General features: G+C 56.0%; 3 protein-coding genes across 3 annotated transcripts; 1 reads left to right on the forward strand and 2 right to left on the reverse strand.

Moving 5' to 3' along the window:
- Window positions 1–11,253, reverse strand: COCSUDRAFT_46959 (hypothetical protein; the record flags this gene model as incomplete). The annotated part of the gene is made up of 24 exons (XM_005649310.1): window positions 1–192; window positions 483–701; window positions 1,176–1,499; window positions 1,761–2,003; window positions 2,347–2,521; window positions 2,941–3,068; window positions 3,383–3,586; window positions 3,802–3,906; window positions 4,130–4,324; window positions 4,612–4,761; window positions 5,056–5,133; window positions 5,382–5,486; window positions 5,782–6,081; window positions 6,383–6,630; window positions 7,056–7,424; window positions 7,650–7,821; window positions 8,408–8,562; window positions 8,777–8,928; window positions 9,350–9,477; window positions 9,695–9,904; window positions 10,134–10,215; window positions 10,386–10,548; window positions 10,764–10,920; window positions 11,122–11,253. 24 exons carry the CDS (start codon window positions 11,251–11,253, stop codon window positions 1–3), a joined length of 4,386 nt encoding a protein of 1,461 aa, XP_005649367.1.
- A 2,554-nt stretch (window positions 11,254–13,807) lies between these two features.
- On the reverse strand, window positions 13,808–17,027 carry COCSUDRAFT_62232 (acid protease; the record flags this gene model as incomplete). The annotated part of the gene is made up of 6 exons (XM_005649311.1): window positions 13,808–14,665; window positions 14,894–15,037; window positions 15,380–15,515; window positions 15,891–16,096; window positions 16,477–16,647; window positions 16,863–17,027. 6 exons carry the CDS (start codon window positions 17,025–17,027, stop codon window positions 13,808–13,810), a joined length of 1,680 nt encoding a protein of 559 aa, XP_005649368.1.
- An 804-nt stretch (window positions 17,028–17,831) lies between these two features.
- On the forward strand, window positions 17,832–22,786 carry COCSUDRAFT_46961 (UDP-Glycosyltransferase/glycogen phosphorylase; the record flags this gene model as incomplete). The annotated part of the gene is made up of 11 exons (XM_005649312.1): window positions 17,832–17,996; window positions 18,361–18,576; window positions 18,939–19,154; window positions 19,502–19,593; window positions 19,912–20,080; window positions 20,265–20,331; window positions 20,556–20,686; window positions 20,915–21,004; window positions 21,180–21,260; window positions 21,518–21,674; window positions 21,902–22,786. The coding sequence occupies 11 exons, from the start codon at window positions 17,832–17,834 to the stop codon at window positions 22,114–22,116; spliced, it is 1,599 nt and encodes a 532-aa protein (XP_005649369.1). The 3' UTR covers window positions 22,117–22,786.

The following is a 22,786-nucleotide window of genomic DNA, read 5'->3' on the forward strand; positions in this document are numbered from 1 at the left end:
TCAGCTGTACCAGCGGCGGTCACCGCTGTCCTGGGGCCCCCCCAGGTTAGGCCAGGGGGCGACATAGTGGCCCCCCTGCGCGGCGCGGGGATCCTCGACGCCATACGGCAGCTGCTGCCCGTCGCCGTCGCCGCCGTAGCCCTGCCCGTAAAGAGCTTCCCCGTACGCGGCCCCCTCCATCCCGTGCGCATGCTGGGACACGAACAACAACGCCTCAGCGAACAGCTCCATTGATGCAGCACATTTCATAAAGAAGCTCTCGAGGAGGTTATCGCTTAAAAACCTGCTTGCAGCCTATGCCAAGATTCCGGACGAGCAACCCCTGCCGGTCCTCAGCTCTACAAGTGCTCTAATGAGGTGTCACCCATACGCTGCACTCCGCCATATGGCATCGGCTGCAGGGAGGTTACTCAGGGAAGCACTGTCTTTATGAGCAAGGTAGCAGCGCGGAGCAGCCTGTACAGCAAAGATCTGGCTCACACCTGGCCTTGAAAGCCGCCCATGGGCGCGAGCGGGCCGCCAAGGCCGCCCGAGCCCGCGTGCTGGCCAAGGTCCAATGCTGACATGCCCAAGCCGCCAGAGGGATCAAGCGCGTCGTAGCCGCCAGCCGCGCCGCCGCCGTCAAAGTGCAGTTGGGAGCCCAGCTGCTGCGCCAGCGCCTGCTGGTCGTACAGGCTTGCCATGTGCCCGTCCAAAAGCTCCTGCAAAGCCAACAAACTTTACTGCGAGTGCCACTGTGAATGCAACACTTCAACAACATAACATACCTGAATAGGCTTCAAAACTATACACCTGTGTGTGCACTTCCGAGCCTTCGTCTGGGAAGCAGCCCAGGTATCGCAAGAGCAAGAGCTAGTTAGCAAGGCAGGAGAGTGGACAAGAGGCATGCAGCCTTGCAGGAAGAGGCTAGAACAGTGGAGTGCGCAATCAATGGTGCTTTTGCTAATGTCAGGATCAACCTGCAAGGTTCCATACACCCAACAGGCAAGCAGCCAGAGTGCTGCTGCAGACGCATTGCTCGGCTGGCTGCATGCACGTAGCCACGCAGATTCTACTCAACAAGCAAGTATCAGTACCAACCACGCACTCACGAATCTTGGCAGTTCCTGCAGGACTGCATGTTCCTGGCCTGCAGGACGCAGCCGCACAGTGCAAGTGCAGGGCGGAGAAGTCACCTGCGCGGACTGCATGCTGGCGAGGCGGCCCATCTGCTGGAAGTGCTGCTGCTGCGCCTGCCGGTGCGCAACGCTCATCGCCTGCTGCGGCGGCGGCAGCCGGTGCAGCGGCGGCAGGCCACCCTGCCGGTGCTGGAGGGCCCCCGGCGGCGGCGGCTGCTGCCGCAGCAACGGCGGCTGCTGGCTGCCCCGCATGGCCAGATGCGGCTGCGCTCCCCCCCCGGGGAGGTACCTGCCGCGCTGCTGGAACTCAGCGGCCGCGCCGGCCTCCTCGGTTCTGGACGCTGATCGCCCGTACAGGCCGCCCTCCTCTGGGGTCGGCCCCTGCTGGCGCAACATGGCCTTACGTCAGTTGTGGTACATCCCAATCATACATTACTCTACGCTTCTCAGGGTCTCAAGTGATGCAACGCCAGTTTGGGCTGAGCCCTCGGCAGCCCTTCATGTCTACTTTGCCCTTTATTCAAGCACTGAAGCTTCCTGGCTATCCTATCTTTAAAAGCAGGGCAAATCTTGACTCACAAGCAAAGGCAAGGACACCCGGCTACTAGAAAAGTAGTATTCTGCTTGGGTGCAAGGGCATACCTTCTGCTGCGCAGCTGGGTCGCTGCCGAGCAGGTGCGAGGCGGAGCCCGAGTGCGACAGGGCGAAGGGGCCGGCCGCTGCAGTGTCGGCCTGGGCAGCACTGGCGCTGCCGCCGCCGGCGTTGTGGGCAAGCCAGGCGGTGCGGCCCTGCTGCGCGAGCGCTTCCATGTGGTGGTAGATGGCCTCCGCGCCGCTGTAGTCCAGGATCGCAATCGCGCTCATCTTCTTGCGGCAGCCAAACATCTGCGCCCATGCACAGGATATTGCAAGGAATGGTCGCACGCATGAAGGTTGAGACATGCACATCCACCTCAACATCTCAGGGCAGCAGCAATGATCAGAGGTGGTAGGAGTCACCGGGTAAAAGAAGCGGTGCTAATGGCCAGGTCGGTTACATCAGACTTCAGAATGTTGAAAATGCGAGTTGCCACATTTTCACACCCACATTGGGCGCATCGGGGAGCATGAAGGGCGGCAACCTACAGAGGACGCCTCTGCACGGGGTGTCTGCAACCCCTCATGGAGCACACTGCGCACTTTTACAAACAAAGAAAAGAGCGCAAACAGGTGTGGGCTTGAGGCGCACCTGGCCAAGTTTTTTGCGGGAGAGGGCAAAGACGATGGGGATGGAGGCCTCCTCGGCCTGGGTGAGGATGGAGGAGAGGAGGTCGTCCAGGCCGCCCTCGCTCTCAATCTGCTCTATGTTGGGCGCCACCACCACCGTGCAAGCCTTGCGCAGCCGCACCGCCTTGGCCACCTCCCTGACAATACAGGCCAACGAGAAGGTTTAGGAAATAGCACGACATCGAAAGTATGACGTAAAAGTTGACCAGAAGATTTGAAAATCGGCAAAACGGGTGCCTGGGTGCCCAAGCAAGGGTTGATCGAACACGTCAGCGATGACTCAATGGACATATGTATATACATATATTGAATATTCTATTGCATGATTAGCCAATAGGATGATCCAGATTGCAGGAATTAGGAGCCAGCAGGCCAACTTTCATGAGGTGCCATGGTTCAAGATGACCTGCTTGCCCCACCCTCGTGAGAGTCTGGATATGCATACAATAGAAGCACTTCCATGCCCCATACGGACAAGTCTTGCCATGCAAGACATGTCCTTGTACGAGCCGACAGCCCTAAAGGGGTCAGGCAAGGGAGCGGTGGAGGAAGGCACCTCAGGCCGGAGACGAGGCGCTTGCGCTTGGTGACGTTGTAGGGGGAGGAGGCTTTGGCACGCTCCTGCCAGAACAGCAGCTGTTGCAGCAATTCCACCACCGCCCGATTCAGCTCTGTGCTGATCACCTGCGCACGCGACACAACTTACCCCTCAAGACGCGCAATTCACCTGCTAGCATGCATGCAAGCGGCAATGTGAGCTGCATCCTGCAGTGAGCGGGGGAACACCAATTTAAGGCACACAATGCGACTGTGATATCCAGACAATTTAGGGGAAAAATAAGACTCCTCCTGTACCTGGATAAATAGCTGACAGCATCAGATGCGGACATGCGCACCAGACGGAGAAGCAGCGCCGGAACTCAGATGGCAAGGATTTAGACTGCAGTAGGTGGCAAAGCATCGCGGGTACATGCAAGCCATAATTGAGTGAACGGAACAGAAAGGCCACGCGCCTGCTTGCAGTAGTTGCGGCACTGGGCCTGAAGGCCGACATAGGTGGTGTTGCGCTCATCGCCGGTGGAGTCGGACGCCATGCCGCCGCCGGCAAGCGCGCCGGCCGCAGCCGCCGCGCGGCGCAGATGCTTCTTCGAGGAGCAGTGCTGCTCGAAATTCACCAGGCCGCAGCATGTCACCCCGCACACCTGCTCGTGTATGGATATCATCATTCGCGAGTCAGACAGATTTCTGCCTCAGATGCATCTGGCGAGCAGCCTCCGGCGACGATTAAAATGGAAGTGGAAACGCGCAAAGACACCAAACAACAGGGTCAGGGTCGCACGAGCAGTACAGCACAGCGCCATTGGATTGCAGCCAGGCTGCTTGTGCGCAAATGACTTCGATTGGAAAGGAGACTGACCTCGCAGGTGAATTCGTGGCTGCCAAAGGTGCCCTGCTCCTCTGGGGGTGTCGGCCAGCCGTGGCGCTTGTTCGGCAGCTGCTGCTGGCTCAGAAAGTCCATGGCCTGCGCTCAGAAAATCACAGTGCTCAAGTGACCTGTTCAAGAACGCACACCGGTTGACTTTGACATGCTGGAAGCTGTATAAAAAGACAGGCGCCGCTTCGAGCCACCAGGGTGTAACTGACACAGCTAAAGTCAACGGTCTCCCCCCCAAGAAACCTGAACCCACGGTGATTGCAGACAGTGCTTTAAAGCCAAGATGAAACGGCGGGTTTCCAGCACTCACCGCGTAGGGATTTTCCATGAGGGGGAGGTCGTGGGGGGAGGAGAGGCCGGGAACGCCGTAGGGGTCCCCAAGAGAGAGGGGACCCTGGGAGAGGCTGCCCAGCAGCGGCTGCGGGGCCAGAGGCATGTCCATGGCTGACAGCGAGCGGAAGGGGCTCTGCAGTGCCTGCTGCTGCATCTGCTGCCGCTGCTGCGCCTGCAGCCGCCAGCGCACAGCATCAGCCTTTGCACCTAATGTACCCTTCTCGATGCGCCCTTGACCATCAGTGCAGAAAGGGGAAATATTTTAAACGCTGGTGACGGTAGACCCATGCAATATGGGCTAAGACGAGCCTCTTTAGCTAAGGATTACCCAAAAGATAAAGGCATTGCCGCAGGATCCGTGGCTGTCCCAAATATGGAGAAGATCAACACGATAAGGATTGCACCAATACTGGGTTGTTTCGGGGTGATTGCAGGGGGGTGCGGGCAGCTTGCGCGTACTTGCTGGTAGGCTTGCAGGAGGCCCTGGCTGTGCATGCGGCCGAGCTGGGGGTCTTGGTAAGCCCCCGGCATGAGGTGCGGCTGCAGCGGCAGCTGGTCCATGAGGGGGAACGCGCCCGCGCCGGACGCCTGCATCGGCGCTTTGTGTTTCTGCGCAGCAACCGACTGCCCTCAAGCGGGCTTGGCAAGAACTTTTTGTAAATTTCCCTTGCAGGACATGCAGATACAGATGTTTAACATGCATTTCAGAATTTGATTTGGTGAGCACAGCCATGTTCTGCACCTAATACTACTGCACCTAATACTACAGAATGATGTTGTTGGCACACCAGACGTGCCAACAGTGATAACAGCAGGACAGGGCCCTGTGTGCAACAACAAAGACAAGCATGTATGAAAAGCATGTAACAACCATGAAGGAGGTACTTTCAGGCCCCAGCGCACCTGGAGGATGGATTCAAGGGCGCGCCGCCTGGCTGCATCCACGCTTGCATCGCCTTGCAGCCCGTGCAGCAGGCGATCCTGCGCACAGACAACACAATCAGAACCTGCTCACCCTGCACGCCGTGCGAAACCAGTCGCTACTATTGGAACCATGCACACTGATTGCGATTTGCAGCTCCCCAACTTGCTGCTCCGCATCACACTGGAGTTCTGTAGTACCCCAGAGCACGATGCTGTGACACCCATGCATGTAGCAGTCACGATGGTGGTGCCCTGAAACTCTGTCTGCTTAGCGTATGGCAGGGGATCCAGGCAGAGGATCTCACCTGGTCGGTCTGCTGCGGCATAGACGAGGCCATCTCGAACGAGGAGGGGCCGGCACAGGCAGGCGCCTGAGAGCTCTCCAGCGTTTGCGCAGCAGCAGTAGCACCCTGCGACACCCAGCATGTTGGCATGAGCCACATGGACTTGTAACTACCAGCCAGCGGAAAAACTCAGCTGTGGGGGTCTGTTGCAGGCAGCATGCAAGGGCAGGCATGAGGGGCCAATCCACCAGGCGCCTCGCATGGGGGCGTCCCAGTGATTTGACCCCATCATCCCTGAAGGGCCCCCATGCTGCAGGCGGCATGCAAGGGCAGGTATGAGTCGCCAATCCACCGAGCACCACGAATGAGGGTGACCCGGTGGATTAACCCTATCTTCCCGGTCTCAGCAGGCGAGACTCACGGTGTCGGCAGCAGCGGAGCGGCTGGGGCTGGGGCTGGCTGGGCAGCTGCTGGCGGGCGAGTCAGCGCCGAGGTTGTCGCCGGCAAACAGCAAGCCCTGCTCGATCATCTCCTCCACGCTGAAGCTCTGCCCCTGCAGCCTGGCGCGCCACTGCGCTTCCATGTCGGACACCACCATTGGGGTGGATCCCGGGGGAGGCGGAGCCCGGCGCAGCGGGTCTTGAGGGCCCACCTGCTTGGACGCCGCCGCGGCCGCCGTGGCCGCCGGCTCGCCCGTGGCGCCATGCGCGCCCACACTCGCCTGTGCAACACGGAACTGGTCATGAGTAATCCCACACTATTGGGCAGTCCAACTACCTGGCTATGAGGTATCCTTGACCGTGAAGCATTCCATGGGCAACGAGGCATATTAGCTTGACCCATACATGGAGACGAGACGCCACATGCAATAGATTTATCTACAATCGTTCGAATGCTATGAGGGGCTGGGAGACTGCGGAGCCATGTGAGCTCAATGGGGTTAGGGTACACAAATTGAGCCAGCATGCTCTGAGTGGCAGGAAGAGATGCAAGGGTATTGAATAGACTGCCCATGCAAGCACCTGGGATGCCGGGAGGCTAGCGACGGTCAGCGGGGAGTCGGAGGCGCTCGGGCGGTTTAAGGACTGTGGGGCAGCCGCGACTGACGGCGGGCTGGTGCCTGCGATGGCCTCGCTGACGCCCGACTCATCATCGCTATCGGCTGAGTTGAGCCATGCGGGGATGTTGCGCAAAGCCCGGGGATCGCGCACCGAGCCGCTCCCGTCACCCTGCTGAGCGGTGGATGCTACGGACGACGCCATTCGCATGCCTGCAGTTTGCGCACATGCCAGTCAATATCCAAAGCGCCAGTTGATCTCTTATGATGCACTATCACTGGGCACCAGTCATGCCAATACAACAAATTCTGAATTCATTGACAACCCAACAGCAAGGAAAGCATCCAATCAATTTTCCTAGGAATACACAGGTCACAATGCCTGATTGATGCCTAAGCATTCACGCTAAACTCCAGCAGAACCGTCGCCAGCCTCAACAGCCTTAACTATGCGTAAACGATTGTGTAGAGAACCACTTCTCCAATCTTGTCATTTTCGGGCTTCTCCCCATATCATCAGGTCTATGTGCACACATGCAGTGCGCACATGAATTCGCAATTATTGGGAATTTCTACAAATGAGAAGATAAGGCAAGCGCTCCCACTCCCTGAGCAGGATTCCTGTGCAGGACAGGCACCTTGGGAGGGCGCGGGGCCATGGCCGAGCAGTGGCAGCGTATTCGATGTGGCCGCGTCCATCTGCGGCACGACGGTGACCATCGGCCGGCCAGCGCCGTTGCGCTGTCCTCCCGCAGAGTTCCCTCTGCCCAGTAGCGCTGCCAGCGCAGCATTCTGGTCCCGCGGCTGCTGCTGCCCCGGTGTTTGCAGCTGCGCAAATCCAGCGCTGACAGCCGCCGGCTGCTGCTGCAAGGACTGCAGAGATCGCGAGTCGCCCCTGTACGGCGCGCTGAATCCGCTGTCCTGCGGCGGCTGCGGCGCAGCTTCCTGAAGCTGCTGCGCAGGTGGAGCCGCCACCGTAGTTTGAGTGCTCAAGTCCGAGGCTGTAGCTGCAAGCACAGCCGCACACAAGTCAGGGGTGTGCAAGTGCACTTTGGCGTATGCATAGTCGCGGGTCAAATAGGGAATTGCACCGTTTCTGCTAGCGCAACATATGCTTGCGCATTCCTTCGGCTAGCCTGGGGTCCAAAGACACTGCAAAGATGCACATCAGATGCAGCGGATGCTCTTCAGCGACTGCTGTGTCTTAGTAGAGAAACAAGATGGTGTCCCACCTGTGGCCATCTCTGCCGGCTCCGACGCTTTCAGCATGTCTGTCAGGCCGACAGCGCCCATCCAGGCCGACAAAATGTCATCCCAATCGTCCGGGCCCAAGTCCAGGTCCTCCTCGTCTTCCTCTTCTACCTTCTCTGCTTCCTTCTCTTCTGCTGATGGTCCAGCAGTCACCTGTGCATCGTTCTTTGCCAGAATGGCAGAGGCTGGCGGTGGCTGCCTGGGTGAGTCATCCTCCGCCGGAGTAAAGCCGGTCTCACCAGCTGCGGCAGTGGTATCTGGCTGGCGCTGCTGCATGGGAGCCTCAGTCGGAGTAACTTGCTCGCTCTGGGTCCCTTCCTCAGCAGCAGCGGCGTGGGCTCTGGGTGCATCACGTGGCACTGACGGCTCGGACCAGATTGTGGAGTCTGAATGGGCGCTCACAGCCCTTGCGTGGGCAGCGTGCAGCCAAGTCGCCTGCATCGGCACATATGAACAGTCAAGAGGACCGTTGACAACTCTTCTACCTGCTTTGTAAAGCATAGCATTCTGGACGCGAGCATCAGAGTGACCGCGCAGCATCGAGCATGCGCGGTGTGAGGCGGCCTCCTGAAAGTGAAAGCCTTCAGGAGGCTGCCTGGACCCAAATTTCCCCTTGGATCAGTGTGGAGTCCTCAGGATCAAATGCAAGGCACTACTGTATGGGCGCGGGTGTCCTCGACGATCAAGTCACGATCAACTATAGAGGAGTCCCATGAGCACATGAAAACTGGGCACCCACCAGAACATCCTCAAAGTCGTCCAAGCCGTCAACACTCTCAGCACCGTCGGTCCCCTGAAAGCCAAGATCTGTCGCCACGCGCAGCGCATGCAGCTGCATGCGCTCGCTGCCATCCGCCGCCTCTTCTCCCTCTGTGTGTGCCGTGCTTGCTCCTCCTGCAAATGCCCTTCCTCCTCAGCTCCAAGCATGTCAAATTCCCTCGTTCACCAGGCATCTCTACACTAGCTGTTGGACTGATACAGACGATCAACACAAGCATTCGCCACATTTGCAGCCTTCCAATATCAGGGAGTTGATTAGCAGATGAATGAGATAAGAGGTGTGCACCTTGAGAGCTAGATGGCTGCGAGGCGGCCAGTTCAGGCGCACCGCCTGACTCAGCGGCCTCGTCAGCCCCTGCCACGTCAGCGTCCTCAACCCCTCGTGGCGGCTGCTCATCATTGGCCCCCGCAGGCTCGTTGCAGATGCGCGCGCGCTCGGCCGAGGCTTTCTCAAGCTCCGCCTCTGCCTCGCGCGAATTCCTGCAGCCGGAAACACAAAAGAATTGTGAGGTGTCTATTCCTAACTCCCCCAAAACACATCGAATCACCCTTGGCTGGTTGGCATTAGAGCGCAGCAGGTAGGGGTGAGGTTGGTCACAGATCTTCCTGTCGGCCCCCTTTCTCTTCATCGTGAGGTGCAGGATCAGGAGCGACCAAAACATGAAGGTTCCCAGGAGGTACACCAATCACCACCTGTTTCTTGGATGTACGCCAAATGTAGCTCTGCCATGTGTTTGACCGTGTGCCCTGGCCATGAGCAACGCTCATGCAAGAATCAGTGCAGGCATTGTCAAAAAAGAGAGGACAAGAACTAGCATGCTTCAGCCATTCACATCGATATCCCAGGACCAAGCAAGGGAAATAGAGGAGAGAAAGAGTAAGAGCACAAAGAGCGGCGCACCGTTCGGCGTCGAGCAACCGCCGCTCTGCTTCGACAGCGGCAACCTCTAGCACTTGCAGCTGCGTGATGGCGGACGCGTCAGGCATGGCACCGCCTCTCTGCTCCAGCAGCAGCTGCTCCCCTGCTACCTGCAAAACCAGAGACCACTTCAGGGCTTGAGTTTTAGTTCACTGGGTCTAAGAGACTACCCCTAGCTATTGTTGGGCCCCTCACTCATCTAAATAGAACCATTACTGTCCACTGGCGCTTGTGTTTGCAGGCCTGCCAGGCTCTCGTTTCAAGCAGGTCAAGCTGGCACCTGCTCAAGTGGATTAAGAACCCAATATGGGTGGGCAAGCCGCGCACCCTGAGCTGTTCCCTGATGTTGTCCCGCAGCGCGCACGCCAGCCGAGACGCGGCGGCGGCTGACTCAGCGGCGGCCGATGCGTCGGCAAACGCCTTGTTGGCGCGCTCACGCAGAATGATGCGCTTTAAGCGGCTCATCTTCTTCTTGCCCGTCGCCAGCAGCCGGCCCCCCTTGAATGCCTCCGCCAGCGCCTTCTTCGTCGGGTACGCCTGACACACCGTAATTTCTCTATTCAGGCGCTCTGTCATCTGCCATCCCAGTGCAAAGCTAGGGCAACCCCGCGGCCTGTTTTCTCATCGCTCAATCGCAGCCACAGCCCATCTTGTAATGTCGCGCTAGTACATGCAAGAGCCCCATTCGTTGTTGAAAGTGCATTGTCGCCCATCGTGCTAATCACACATGGAGCAAGCTTCTGTCTGCAGATACAGACGGCCGCACCTGCACGAGGCCCTTCACACTCCGGAGCTGCTTTGCCGTCAGCTGCGGCGGCGCCCACGCCGGTGCCTTGGAGGCTCCAGGTCTGCAAAGCGTTTGGAAAAAGTTAAAAGGATTGCAAGAGCCTCAGTCATAAGAACGTTCTGGTCCACTCGCTATCTTATCCCTTAGGACCACACAGGAAAAGCCAAAAGAAATGCCTTGACATCAGAGGTTGCGAAACGATAAAGGGACTTGTATTGCATCACATAGTACCTTTGTGCGAGCAGCAGATCGGCCAGGCTGAATGTGAGGCTGGGCTCGGGAGGCCCCCCGGCGCTGACCTCGGCAGAATCTCCGCCGTGCTTGTCCTTCAGGTGCTGAGCAAGAATGCTGTGATCCGGCACCACCTTCGCGCACAGCTGACATCGCAGCTGCCCTGCAGCAGCACAGTCACGCGTCACAACAATATGCAGTTTTCCATGGCATAACCAGATGGAACCCATTGTTTGATATCATAGTCAGCACACACTCTCATCTGAGATGCAGCTGGGTGCCAGCTGCAATAAGAGGTGATCACGGCACACCATCTGAGGGAGCAGTCTGTCTTTATGATGTGCTCGTAAGGGGCTAGGGGGAGGTCAAAATAGGCACCTGTGAGGGCATCGCGGCGGGTCTTGAGGGCTTCCTGCATCCACCCCTGGGCATCCTGTGCCTGTGGCAAGCGCCTGCTGGAGCCGCTGATGTCACCCCTGCTCTCCTGCTGCTGCTGCAGCTGCTGCATGTAGGAGAGGGGCGTTGTTGCTTGCAGCTGCAGCAGACACACAAGAGTGTCAGGAAATCCCGTTACCACTCATCACAAACAGCCAAATGTCGAACATGCCACATGCTGTAAGCCGTTCAATTCACCACCGCCGGCTCTCCATTTATGACCCAAGGGTGGCAGGGGATATATCTATGTGCCCTCTTAATCCAGGACTTGAGCCGCATGAGACTGTAAATGGCTGCACACCTGGGCCTGCTGCTCCATGGCATTGCGTAGGCTCAAAACTGGTGTGCGCAAGCGTGCGGCGCCGCCCCATGCTTCAGGGGTTGCTTGCGCAGGCGCGCTGCCAGGCGGTGATGTTCCCTCCGCGGCGCTCATAGCCCACTCTCTCTCATGCTGCGCACCAGCCAAGCGTCTGTCACCTCCTCCTGCATTCAACCTTGGACAGACAATGCGTCCTCCATGCAGCTCCTTGACCTTGGCAAACAGACTTCGTGGAAGTGCGATTTGAAGAGCAGTGAGTAGGTCATAGTCGAGACGTCTGATATGATAAAGGGCAGTGCCATGTCGCCCCTTGACTGTTCCTCAGGCAAGTCATTTTAAAGGAAGTTCCCATGGGGGTCCTCACCTAGACTCTTTTCAGGTGGAGCTGAGGCTTCCAGAGTGCACGGCAGATGACCTGGCAACATCCAAACACATTCATTTTGATACGACTCCATCGCTGCAACTCTGCATTTGGCCCCTTTCCAAAGGTCCTTCCAGATTCTTCCAAGCAAACGCATCGCTGGTCCCTGAGAGCCTTTTCAACACAATCGATAGGGCTTGATTAACACAGACACCAGTGATCTTCCCTCAGGAATGACTGAAACATGCTGCTGAGATTCTTCCTAAAATGTTGGTCTTAATGTATTGCTAGTGGACATTGATGTGTGTTTGTAATCAGTCATCCTATGCAGGAGGACTTCCATGCACCTTCGAATGACCAGAGTGTTGTAAAAATTCTCACTGCGGTTGGAAAAAGGGAATACCTGACTGCCAGCTGTCTCTCGGGAGAGGCGCTAAAAGGCAATCTTTGATGTGCTGACAACGCCAGCTGTTCCCTTTGAACTCCTGCGTCCCACGCAACGCAACAGGCCAGGCTGATCGTCGATGATCTGTGCTGTCAAAAGGAAGAAACTCCCTGCAGTTACAGGAGTCCACGCCTGTATTGCCCCGCACGGCCGAAACTTTACGTCCAGGTCTGGGGAAAACCTGGCGCCGCTGCTGCGCTGGACGATGGAGCCACCAGCTATCGTTCTCGAGCGCTCATGATGGGCCTGTTGGGTGACTTCAGGGCTCAAGACGGCCTAATGGACGCTGAATGTCGAGGGACAGAACTGATTTTCGGCCGAGTCGGATCGCCGTCTGACCTGGGGAAGGAGGGAGAGAAGTTGGGTGGAGAAAGAGCCCAAGGCAGAATCTTGGACACTTTATTCCGTGTCCACTCTGCATGGTCCCCATCAAGGATTTTCCCAGATGTTTTCGCCATGATCTATGATGTATGATCAGATGTTTTCGCCATGATCTATAATGTATGAAGACCTGTACGCAAAAGTTCAGCCGGGTATCCCCAGAACTGCAAAGAAGTTAATGAGAACCCAGGAGTACTCGGAAGCTCTCGAGCCACATCGTAAGGTGCTCATGTGGACTCCAGACTGTGGAGGCAGCTGATTAGAGCCCCACCTTTGTCAACATCTATGGCAGACATCATGTTAATGATTGTCTGCATGCAGCTGATGGCAGAAGTCTACACCTAGATCTACAGATGCATCATGCATGATGCAGCCTGCTTGCCGCTTGCTTTTGTGCAGCCACATGTATACCGTACAGTGTGACAGCATGGAACATGCACATGTAAGGTTTACTAAACCTGGTAAGTCTGGGATATAACTGACTTCATGATTCTCTTATTAGAATCTGCGCAGCTGGTCAAGGCCGGCCCTTGCACGTGGAATTGCCGTCGTGAGCTGCACAGCTGGCATGCATGCTGGCCATCATGGTGGTGATTATTAGTCACAGCGGCATTAATGGTTTCTCAGATTACAAGGCTCAGCCTTGCAGCCTGTTCGTGCTGCACTTGCACATTGTCAACGAGGCAAAGTGATGCACACTGTCAACCTATTTAAGAACTGCACTAATCGAGGACAGGCATGCAAACATTTTATGACCTAGGTCGCCTTCTCTGAGCCTTCAAGACTGCCAGCATGGCTCACTTCTGCCCAGCAGGGCATGGAGCAGGGCAAGCAGCTCAGAAACGCTGCTGCACCACATGCACCATGAAATTACATGCAAGACATGTCACAAGTACAAGTACAAGTACACAATCATGCATCAACTTGACTTCAAACAGACTCCACGGCTCCATCATAATGGGGAGTTGAGGAGCCAGCTACTGGATCAAGCCAGTCGCTTGATCAGGTAATGCAGTTCGTCATTCTTGTGCCGAACAGTCCTTTGAAGTTCTTTTCATCGCACAACCAACCAGGCAGGAGCAGCCCTGCCGCCCTGTCAGCCATGGAAACCCTATCTGGGTGCAAACTCAGCTGAAGCTCTGACATTTGCACCTAAGAAGAGAAAGCTCGCGTTTCTAATGCTGCGCCAATTCCCATGCATACGCACGGTACACAACAAAAATGACGCCGCGACAAATTTTGCAAGCTGTAATTAAGTGTTGTAGCAACCCGGGGTTGGCAACCCCTGACATTCCAACATGATACAATGGCACTAAATTAAATCTCAATCTGCAGTCCTCTTTGCAGTTCTTGCCGTCCTGGAATCAGGACAAAACATTACCATACTGAAGGTCACATTGCACAGATCTACGCGTTGGACATCTCCAACATTTGCTCTAGTACTGCCGCTGCTAGTGCCCCTGAGACCGCAACTACAGGTATCACAAGCGCAATTTCCGGCCGCTGAGCATGGCGCCAAAGCTGCGGACGGCAGTCACAGACGCAGATGGGGCCACCGCCTGCGCCCAAATGGGGCTGCCCGCATCTTCTGAAGTCGAGTCCCTTAAGTATGCCATAGCCGCCGCACCCATCGGCCCGCTCCTCGGCTGCGGTGCCGGTGCCGGCACGGCGGAGGGCACGGTGGCGGCCTTGGCCGGCCCTGGCGCGGGAGCGCCGGCGGCCGGCAAGCCGCGCGCCGAGGCGGTCGCCTCCTTTCCCGTGGAGATGTCAGCGCTGCTCCACGTGAGCGCGTCCGACACCGGCGCCCGGCTCGGCGCAGGCGCTAGCACCGCCGGCTTTGCCACAGTCGCCTGCCCGCCCGTAACGGGGCCCCATGACCCATACACGGACGCCGCCGGCGGTACAGCCAGAGCGGCCCCAGCTCCGGCCGCACTGCGGCCGCCCGCCGCCGCGGTGGATGCGGCAATCCCGGCCATCTGTGAGACCGCGGCTGCAGGCGGCGCGACCAGGCCGGCGGTCAAGTTGCCGGCCACGGCTGACGCGGCAGCGGCGGTGGCCGCTCGGTCGGCGATCTCGGCGCGGCTGGCCGTGACGTAGACCGAGGTGGCGTTTACGGGCGCCCCCTGCTGCTTTGCGTCCTGCTTGATAACGGCCCCCTCCGAGTCTCCCCCCGCGTCCAGCGCCGCCGGCGCCAGCGACACCCAGGCGTTCCCTGTGGCCAGGTCATACGTGTACACGGAGTAGTACGCCCGCAGAAACGTCGCCCCTATCACCATCTTGCCGTTCGGCCCATTGCCCACTATCCCCGACATGCAGTACGTCCCGTCCCCGCTCCCCACCTGCTCCCCAGCACAACTTGCTCAAACACAGGAAGCGTGACTGTTTATTTCTGTGCAGTGCTTGTCAAGCAATTTAAATATGTCCGGTTGCGTGGCTCATCTGTCACCCTACCCGGTCCTTACGTAGCAGTCTTTGGCTGCTTACAGTATCAGCACTGAGCTTGTCTTATTTTCTTGCTTCTGTGAGCAGAGCTGTGCACTGAAGCAGTGCCGAGCGGTAGCACACACCTGGATTATGTACTGCCGTGGCCCCAGTGAGAACTGGTTGCCTCCCATGATGAAGGAGACCGCCGGCATGGCGTCCACATTGGCACACCCACCATCAACCCTCCATGTCTTTGTATCCGCCGAAAACACCATCCCGGGAATCGCCTGCACGCAGACAAGCCATCACTTTGTCAGCTGTCGCGGTTGGGTATCCAGATGCTGAACGCAAATGGCAAAAAGGCAAATGATTAGGATAGGCATTTCTTCACAGCATCAATGCCTGCGCTGCAGTGCACTGCCTGTGCAGATGAACCGCAGCTGACCCGCAAGGACAATGCAGACTACTACTCGTGCTTGAGCACTTTACTAACAGGCTGCTCCAGGTGTTGCAGAGGATACGGAGTGACACAAGCACATACCCGAAAAGGCTGCTCTCAAAAATATGAACACCTCAAATTGAGCTCTGCAGAGGAGCAATCTCATTGGAGTGACTGTGAGATCACGCACCGCGTTGATGGTGGCTGCATCGGCGGCGCTGGCGGTTATGAGTGAGGTCCCTGTATCCATAATGGCCCCGTCCGCCTGGAGCCCCTGGATTATCTTCCCATCCACCGTCATCGAATCTAGCGCCACCATCCAGTACCTGGGCAGCAACAATAGAAACCCCACTTCAGTCCCTCACTTCGCTGCATCGTTTTCATTCTTCTTCTCAACAGCTGACCACCAGCTTCATGCATGGACTGCCACGGGCGATCACTCTGACATATTCTCTCATCCGAAGTGCAGGATCCATAAAGTCAAGGATATCTGCTTGCAGAGGCCACGGCACTCACAATTCTGCCAGTCGCTTATGCCAGCTAGACACCACCAGACGTTGTCGCCCGCGTAGGACACAGGGGAGGCATGAGCAGGCAATCCCACTTTGCAGCAATCTGAGCACTCTGCTGCTGTTGCTGCATGTCATGCAAGAATGAGGCTTGCAAATCACATATGATATAGAAAGGGGCAGTGCGCGCACTTCTTGGAGATGACTGGCAGGTCCAGAAGCTCGCCGGTGTAGCGCGCCGGATTGTGGCCGCCAAACAGGATCTTGCCGGCCGGCTCCAGGGTTGGATCCGGTGAGAGCCAGATGGAAAACAGCGGCTCGTCCAGCAAGCCGCTCTCCAGCATGCGGAAGAACGCAGGCAGCTGCCCCTGCTTTGACAGCGCCGGTAACGCCAGCCCCTGCGCCAAAAAAGAGCAGTAACCTCAAATATTTGAGTTTCAATTTCAATTTGGAAGATGCAGTTGCGCCAGCCCCTTGGCAGGGTCGAGCCACCGTGAGATGTGACATGAAATAATCGAATTTGAGCTTCAGAATTAGTCATGCAAATGAACATCCAAAGGAAGCAAATGCCAAGCCATTGCGTCAGCCCATCACCAGATGATGTAAGCAAACACCGCTGCAGCAGAGGCTGAGGCAATGAAGTTGAGGTTTCTGTGCGATCTGAAGGCTGTTTGTTTCTGGACCTGAGTATTGTACACTAGAGATAGGAACTGGCTGACATAAGCTCCTGATAGCAAAATAGGGGCATGCAAGGATGCATGGGCGGATGGGCACTCACGAAAATGCCATCGCAGGAAGCTGAGGCGAAGTCAGCAGAGTGGTCCTGTGCCAAGCCGAAGCCCTGGTCTGGCACCACTATTGGAGGCTCTGCCAGCTGCAGTACATCTGTAACGACATTGCCATGCACCGCGCCCGTGCCATACTTAATGCTGAATTCTCCCCCGGTCTCCTGTTGCATTGCCACCACACATGCCACTATCAGCAGTTGGAAAAAACACCCAACAGCCTGCACGTTGCTTCAGCGCAATTTGCGACAAAATATTTTCTCGAAGTTTAGGAGAAAGCGCTGCATGCAATGATTGTGGTGTATGTCCTTGTTGGGATTGCCCACGTCTGTCCTTGCAGGGGATTGCAGGGGTAGAGAAGTGCTGGTGAAAGGCCCACCTGGTGGGTGGGTGACAGTGCAGGATTAAAGCGATTGTGGGTGAGGCACGAAGGATTGTTGCACTCGGTCGAGGGAACCCATAGGTCTGCAGAACCCGTGTCAAAGCACACGGTCACCTCCTGTGACGGCGTCCCAAGCTTTATACTGCCGTAGTCTGCGCGCATAAGGAAACGTATTCAATATCCTCCCGCCCCCAATTGAGATCTATGACAGCAACCAAATCCCACACAGAGAAGCAGGCCTAGTGGACTGCAAAATGAAGTTCGCATCCAGTGGCTAACAGGGACTTGGGCACACTATATGTCTACGTGCTCGCCCGGACCTGTCCCTCCTGGAAACCTCGAATAGCAGAAACAAGGAACCACCCATTCTGATCTCAACATCAATAGATATTTTAGCTAGGGCCGGGTCCAGGCTGAACAGCGTCTCGAGCCATGCCGGCCAAGGAGGAGCTAGGACACTCACAGAGTACGTTTCGCGACGACCGTGCCGGGTTCTTATCCAAAGTCCTGTTCTTTCGGTATAATTCTACTTTCGCCTGGGCTGCCGAGCCTGACTGAACCAACCCCGCTGCAACTCCGAACACCAGGAGCACCCGCAGTGTACTAGGCGAGACCATCTAGTGCTACCTCCGCTGTCCTAACATCCATGCGGCAACTGCTGCTGCATTCACGGCGCAGCGAGAGTTCAGACGATGCGACTCTGGGCGACGAAATCTGGAAGGATGCACGCGCATCACGCTGATGTTACTGATCTGAGCTCTACCACGAAGTTTTCTAGTTCGAAATGCTACTAACCGAATCTCGACCCTCGCAACGGACCTCTAATATCAGGTTGCTGCTTGAAAGCCCTGTGCAGGGTATGGATGACTCAAGGCCTCTTTCACGTCACACTGACCGCTACGAGGAGGAGGAGGATGTGGCTCAGTTGTCAATGCTGATCGTCTTTATTCTGCAACCATAAGGGGGATGGAGCCATGGCGACACGGCCTCCTGCTGGCGCTCTTACTGGGGTGGGCAGTCGATGGCTGGGCCGGAACGGTGCTCACCATCATCACACCCGGCCCTCAGAGCCACATGTTTGGCATGAAGAAGATCACATTGGAAATGGCTGCGAGAGGACACAAAGTGGCGGTGCGTTTTGCGCCTCCCTTTTGGATCTGCAAGATTGGCTAGAGCATCTCACATCTGCTTCTCTTGGAGCTCATTTTCTTGCAAAGCCCATTGGCTCGAGGGCTTCAGTACATCCTTGAACATTCTATCTCTCATACAAGGACGGTTGTAACAACCGTGGCTGCCCCTTTACTCCGGAAAGCACTAGACCTCCATAAGTGAGGCATGCACCCCCAAATACCCCAGGGCACTGAAGTGGAGGTTCCAATACATAATTTTCTCCCCGGAGGGCACTCTTCTCGGATACTGATGATGCCGACAATCAACGGTACCTCTTACCAGCCGTCGTTCCCTGGGGACCTGACGATGGTGTCGCTGTGCGCAGTTCCTCGCAGCAGAGAAGGATGCTGAGCGGCTGCGTCCGACAGATGTGAATGTCATGTCTTACCCTGTGCGTCCATGGAAGGGGCAGACAGCTACGGGTAGCATCCAGCTAGCGGGGCCGCACAGCCTCATAGCGACTGTGGCCCAGTACCAGCCCATCGCTGGCAACTCCTGTGACAGCCTCCTGGACAACGCCTCTGTCATGGCTCAGATCCAGGTGATGCCCAGATCTATCAGATGTAGAATTGCTTCTGCTTCCCATCTCCTGCTCAACTGCTTCTTGCCGAGGGTCACGCAGGCGTCCGCAAGTTTGGCAGATCAATCAATTGTATGGAGGCGTTCCAGATCGCATGGAATGTTTTCGAGAGGCCAATGACCTTGTGGCTTCCTCAAGCTAGTTGCCTCTCTCTCCTGCCTACCAGAATATCACACAGGATCCTACAGCATTCAGTGACAGACACAATTCACCCAATGCTTGCCCGAAACTTGCCAATTCAACATGCAGCAGCCCGTACGGAGCTGTTGTCAATCTAATCTCAGCAGCCTTGATGACATCATGGGCTGACCTGTTGCATGCAGGACTTTGGGGCAGAGCTGCTCCTGGGGACCTCTATGTTCCCCTGCGTGAACATCCTGGCGTCTAGACTCGACCTGCCCTTTGTGAATTATTTTGGCGCGTCCCCAATAGAACCCTTCCTCACCTCCCTCTGGCGCGGCAGCAACCGCCGCTTCTTCACCTCAAACCCCCTCAGCTACGTGCCCCAGATGGAGCAGGACTTTGCCACACAGTACCTGGTGCGCTGCCACCTCATGAACCTTTCCTCTACACTGTAGACTGCTGTGCACTTTGCAGCCAGATCGTGCCTCTAAAGAAGCTTGAAAGAAGCCCACAGAAGCTTGAGCGGCAGCAAGACGGCATGGGTGCTGTGGGTGTGGTGCCTTGGCAAGTGGCAATGGTAGAGCATGCATGTCCGAGCATATGTCTTGACACTTCTACTCGTGGAATGCATGTCTGCATAATAGTGGACGGGGATTCTACATGTGTAAATGGAGAAGGTCTAGAAGTGCATGCCTTGGTGTGGTCACTATCAAAGTGTGCAAGAAGAGTGCTTGTGTCTAAGGAGGGTGGTGTTGGCGTGCAGAGCCTTGCGCAGCGGCTGCAGAATTTCGTCAAGTACTGGCAGACGCACCTGTTCGACTACCTGTACGTGCGGCCGGGGGTCCTCAAAACCTAGTGCGCGACCCATTTCCCCCCTCATTACCTTGTACCCATGACAACCAAAAGTGGCATCACTTGATTCAATCTGAGAGCTCCATGTCTTTTGAATCAGAGCCCCGGAGATTCACCCTTGTCCCATGCACCTTTGGGCATGCCCTGCGTGCGGTGGCTGACTTGACAAAAGGCTTTGTATGCACGAGCCAGCACCACAAAATAAGAGTGCCAATCAGGGAGTACCACAATACTATCTGTAAGTGCATTGCCTTCATGTAGTTACAGAATCCCTGTGCTAATTCCAAAGTCAAGTCATTAATGATCGGGATTCCTGTGCAGCCGGCAGCACGGTATAGACTTGGACACGCCAAGGGAACGCCGTCGAATGGTCCTGACGCTGTGCATCGCGGACTTTGCAATTGAGTGGCTGCGGCCGATGCCGCCGGATTTCAAAATGATCGGCCCCGTGCTGCCTGAGCCTGCCCAGCCGCTGCCCGCTAATCTCGAGGTGGGCACCTCCTGTTCTGGCTGCATCCTCTGAAGGAGTGCCTGCACGTTTCCCTTGAAATAATTGGTGCTTGGGTGCTGTGCAAGATATGTTGCTGGACAAATGACTCGCGCACGTTTCACAGCCGCATGCATAAAGCTGTGGATCTTTGGCTTTCATGAGTGATGGGGGTGTTGCTGCCCAGGAGTTCATGGCGGGAGCTGGGGAAGAGGGTGTGCTGTACATTGCCATGGGAACAGTTGCGACACTGGGTGGGTCCTCTGGGTAAAATTTAACTGGCGCTAATCAGCTAATCCCACACTTTGTCGCACATGTCAGTAGTGAATAGTCAGGCCTGGAATACCCGCCTCGCATGCTTTGGTTGATTAGCTTCACCCATGGCAGGCATAGCACAGGGCCTCTGGTTGCATTGATGATGTGATGATGGAAATGCGTACAAAGGGATTCGCAGCCGATAGAGTATGTGTTGGTGCAGGGCTGAAGGAGAGGCAAGCAATGGCAGCTGCGTTTGCTCAACTGCCGGTGCGTGTGCTGTGGCGGCTGTCCAAGTCTGAGGTGCCAGATGAATCATCCATCGCAGAGCTCAACCTGGGCAACAACACCAAGGTGAGTGCCTTGTAGTTGCACACCTCTTCTCTGTCTTGCACCATTCCTGCCGTTCCTGCCATATGCTGTGGAGTAAAATTTCCAGTGAATTCCACATGGTGCACCGCATCCTGTGTCTAATGCCAGGCCCACAACCTGCAAGTATGCCGCTGTTGAGGTGATACCAGACTACCCAAGAGTAAGTAGTCATGGTGTGGACGGCACTTAGTAATTGCATGCTTGTGCTAGGTGGCGACGTGGCTGCCTCAGAACGATGTGTTGGGCCACCCCCGCACGAGGGCGTTCCTGTCACACTGCGGCGCAAACAGCCTCTATGAGGTAATCCACCTCATGACACTTTTAAGTTGATTTCGATCAGCGGACCATGATTGTTCTTCTATGCTCAGATCAGAGAGGAACAGAGAAGTTGCGTACTTCTTTTTTGAAAGCTGCATCATGAAATGGCTCAGTTGTCATCTCCAGATTTGAATGACAAATATATGGCATGTCTCAGGCAGCGTACCATGGAGTGCCTATTGCGGCGCTGCCCTTCTTTGGGGACCAGCCGGGCAATGCTGGGCAGGCAGTGGCAAGGGTGCGCACAATTATTACCCCTTCTTCATTTCAAGGGTAGTAACCATGTGACTGGCTGATCGGATTGGATACAAGAGAACCTCGATCTCATCCTCGTGGCAGTGATCTATACGTTAGGCGCTGTCTCAAGAAGTACAAGCCATGGGCCTCCTCAGGCCAGGAGAAGTTGACAGGCAGACAGCGCACCGTGTGTGAATTAACAGCACAAAGTGCATAATTGGAGAGTCACTCTGATAATAAGATTTTCTGGTGATCCAGGGGATGGCTGTGCCTGTGCGGCACAGTGACATCGGCACAGAGGCGTTCCCTGCTGCGCTCGCCGAGCTTCTCGGCAACGGCAGTTACGCGGCAGCTGCCAGGAGCATCTCCGTGAAGCTGCGCGCGCGCAAGCGCACACCGGTGCAGGAGGCAGTCGGTGCGCCACATGCTCTTGTTATGCTTGTGCAACATCATCCAGTGCCTTTGCAGCGTGAGATGTCAGGCAACCAACATGGCTGGAAATGAGACATTCATGAGCCACTCTCATCATATGTAATCACTCGAGCCTATAACCTGTTGCGCAAGGTTCCTCTGTTGTTGCACACAAAGCAAGCCGGGGATTTCTTACCAGGTGACATGGTCTTGACATGTCTGCGTGTGCAGATTGGATCGAGCATGCGCTGGCCACAGGCGGGAAGGCGTACCTCCGCACTCCAGAGCACGACCTGCCGCTCTTCGTTTTGTGGTCGCTGGACGTCTGGGCCATATTCTTAGTCAGCGCAGCATTAGTCATCTATATCTTCAGTAAACTGACGCAGCTGATTGCTTACGCACTCAGCAGATCATTGGAAAATGGCGCCGCAAAAAAGGCTGCATGACTCTTCAGTTTAGGGAGCGCCGAACCTTATGGCCGATAACCTGAAAATCGTATTCGCAGCAATGACATGTGATGGCAGTCACCATGCCAGGGCGTGTCTTTAATCAGCGCTTTCAGAGCGTGTTCCCCGGGGCTTCATTAGGGAATACAGATCTCTTCGGGAGCAGCAATGCCTGCCTACCATTGCCTTTGAGGTCTGTGTCTGCTCCAAATCACGGGTCTGCAAGGAGGCTGCAATTGCCCTGTATCACCAGGAATCTTTCCAGTAATAGTCTTGCACTTAGCACAGACTGCCACGCGGCCTGTTTTACTTCTTCTTCTTCTCATGTGGAGATTCCCACATGTTGCCTAGACTGAATAAGCACACCAGGGTGCACATTAGCGTGCCTGGTGCCTACCTTGATTTCATTGTATGTATGTTCTATTAAAAAGGAACATTGAATTGGTTAATGGTGTTCTATAGAGGATGATTCAAGCCCGGTGCTTGACTAGTACTGCTGTACTGCAAATGGCGAGGTGGGTGGAGAACGGGCCGTCTTTAGGACGGAGCAGTCCTTCGAGGGGATTACGGGGAGATGGTGCACTTGAAGGGAGTCTGTCATGTCACACAGAGCCAATAGACTTTTTAAACAAATGTTTGGTTGATGGCCACGGGCTGTTACTGACAACTT

Source organism: Coccomyxa subellipsoidea (genome assembly GCF_000258705.1).
Source record: "Coccomyxa subellipsoidea C-169, whole genome shotgun sequence".
Lineage (NCBI taxonomy): Eukaryota > Viridiplantae > Chlorophyta > Trebouxiophyceae > Coccomyxaceae > Coccomyxa > Coccomyxa subellipsoidea.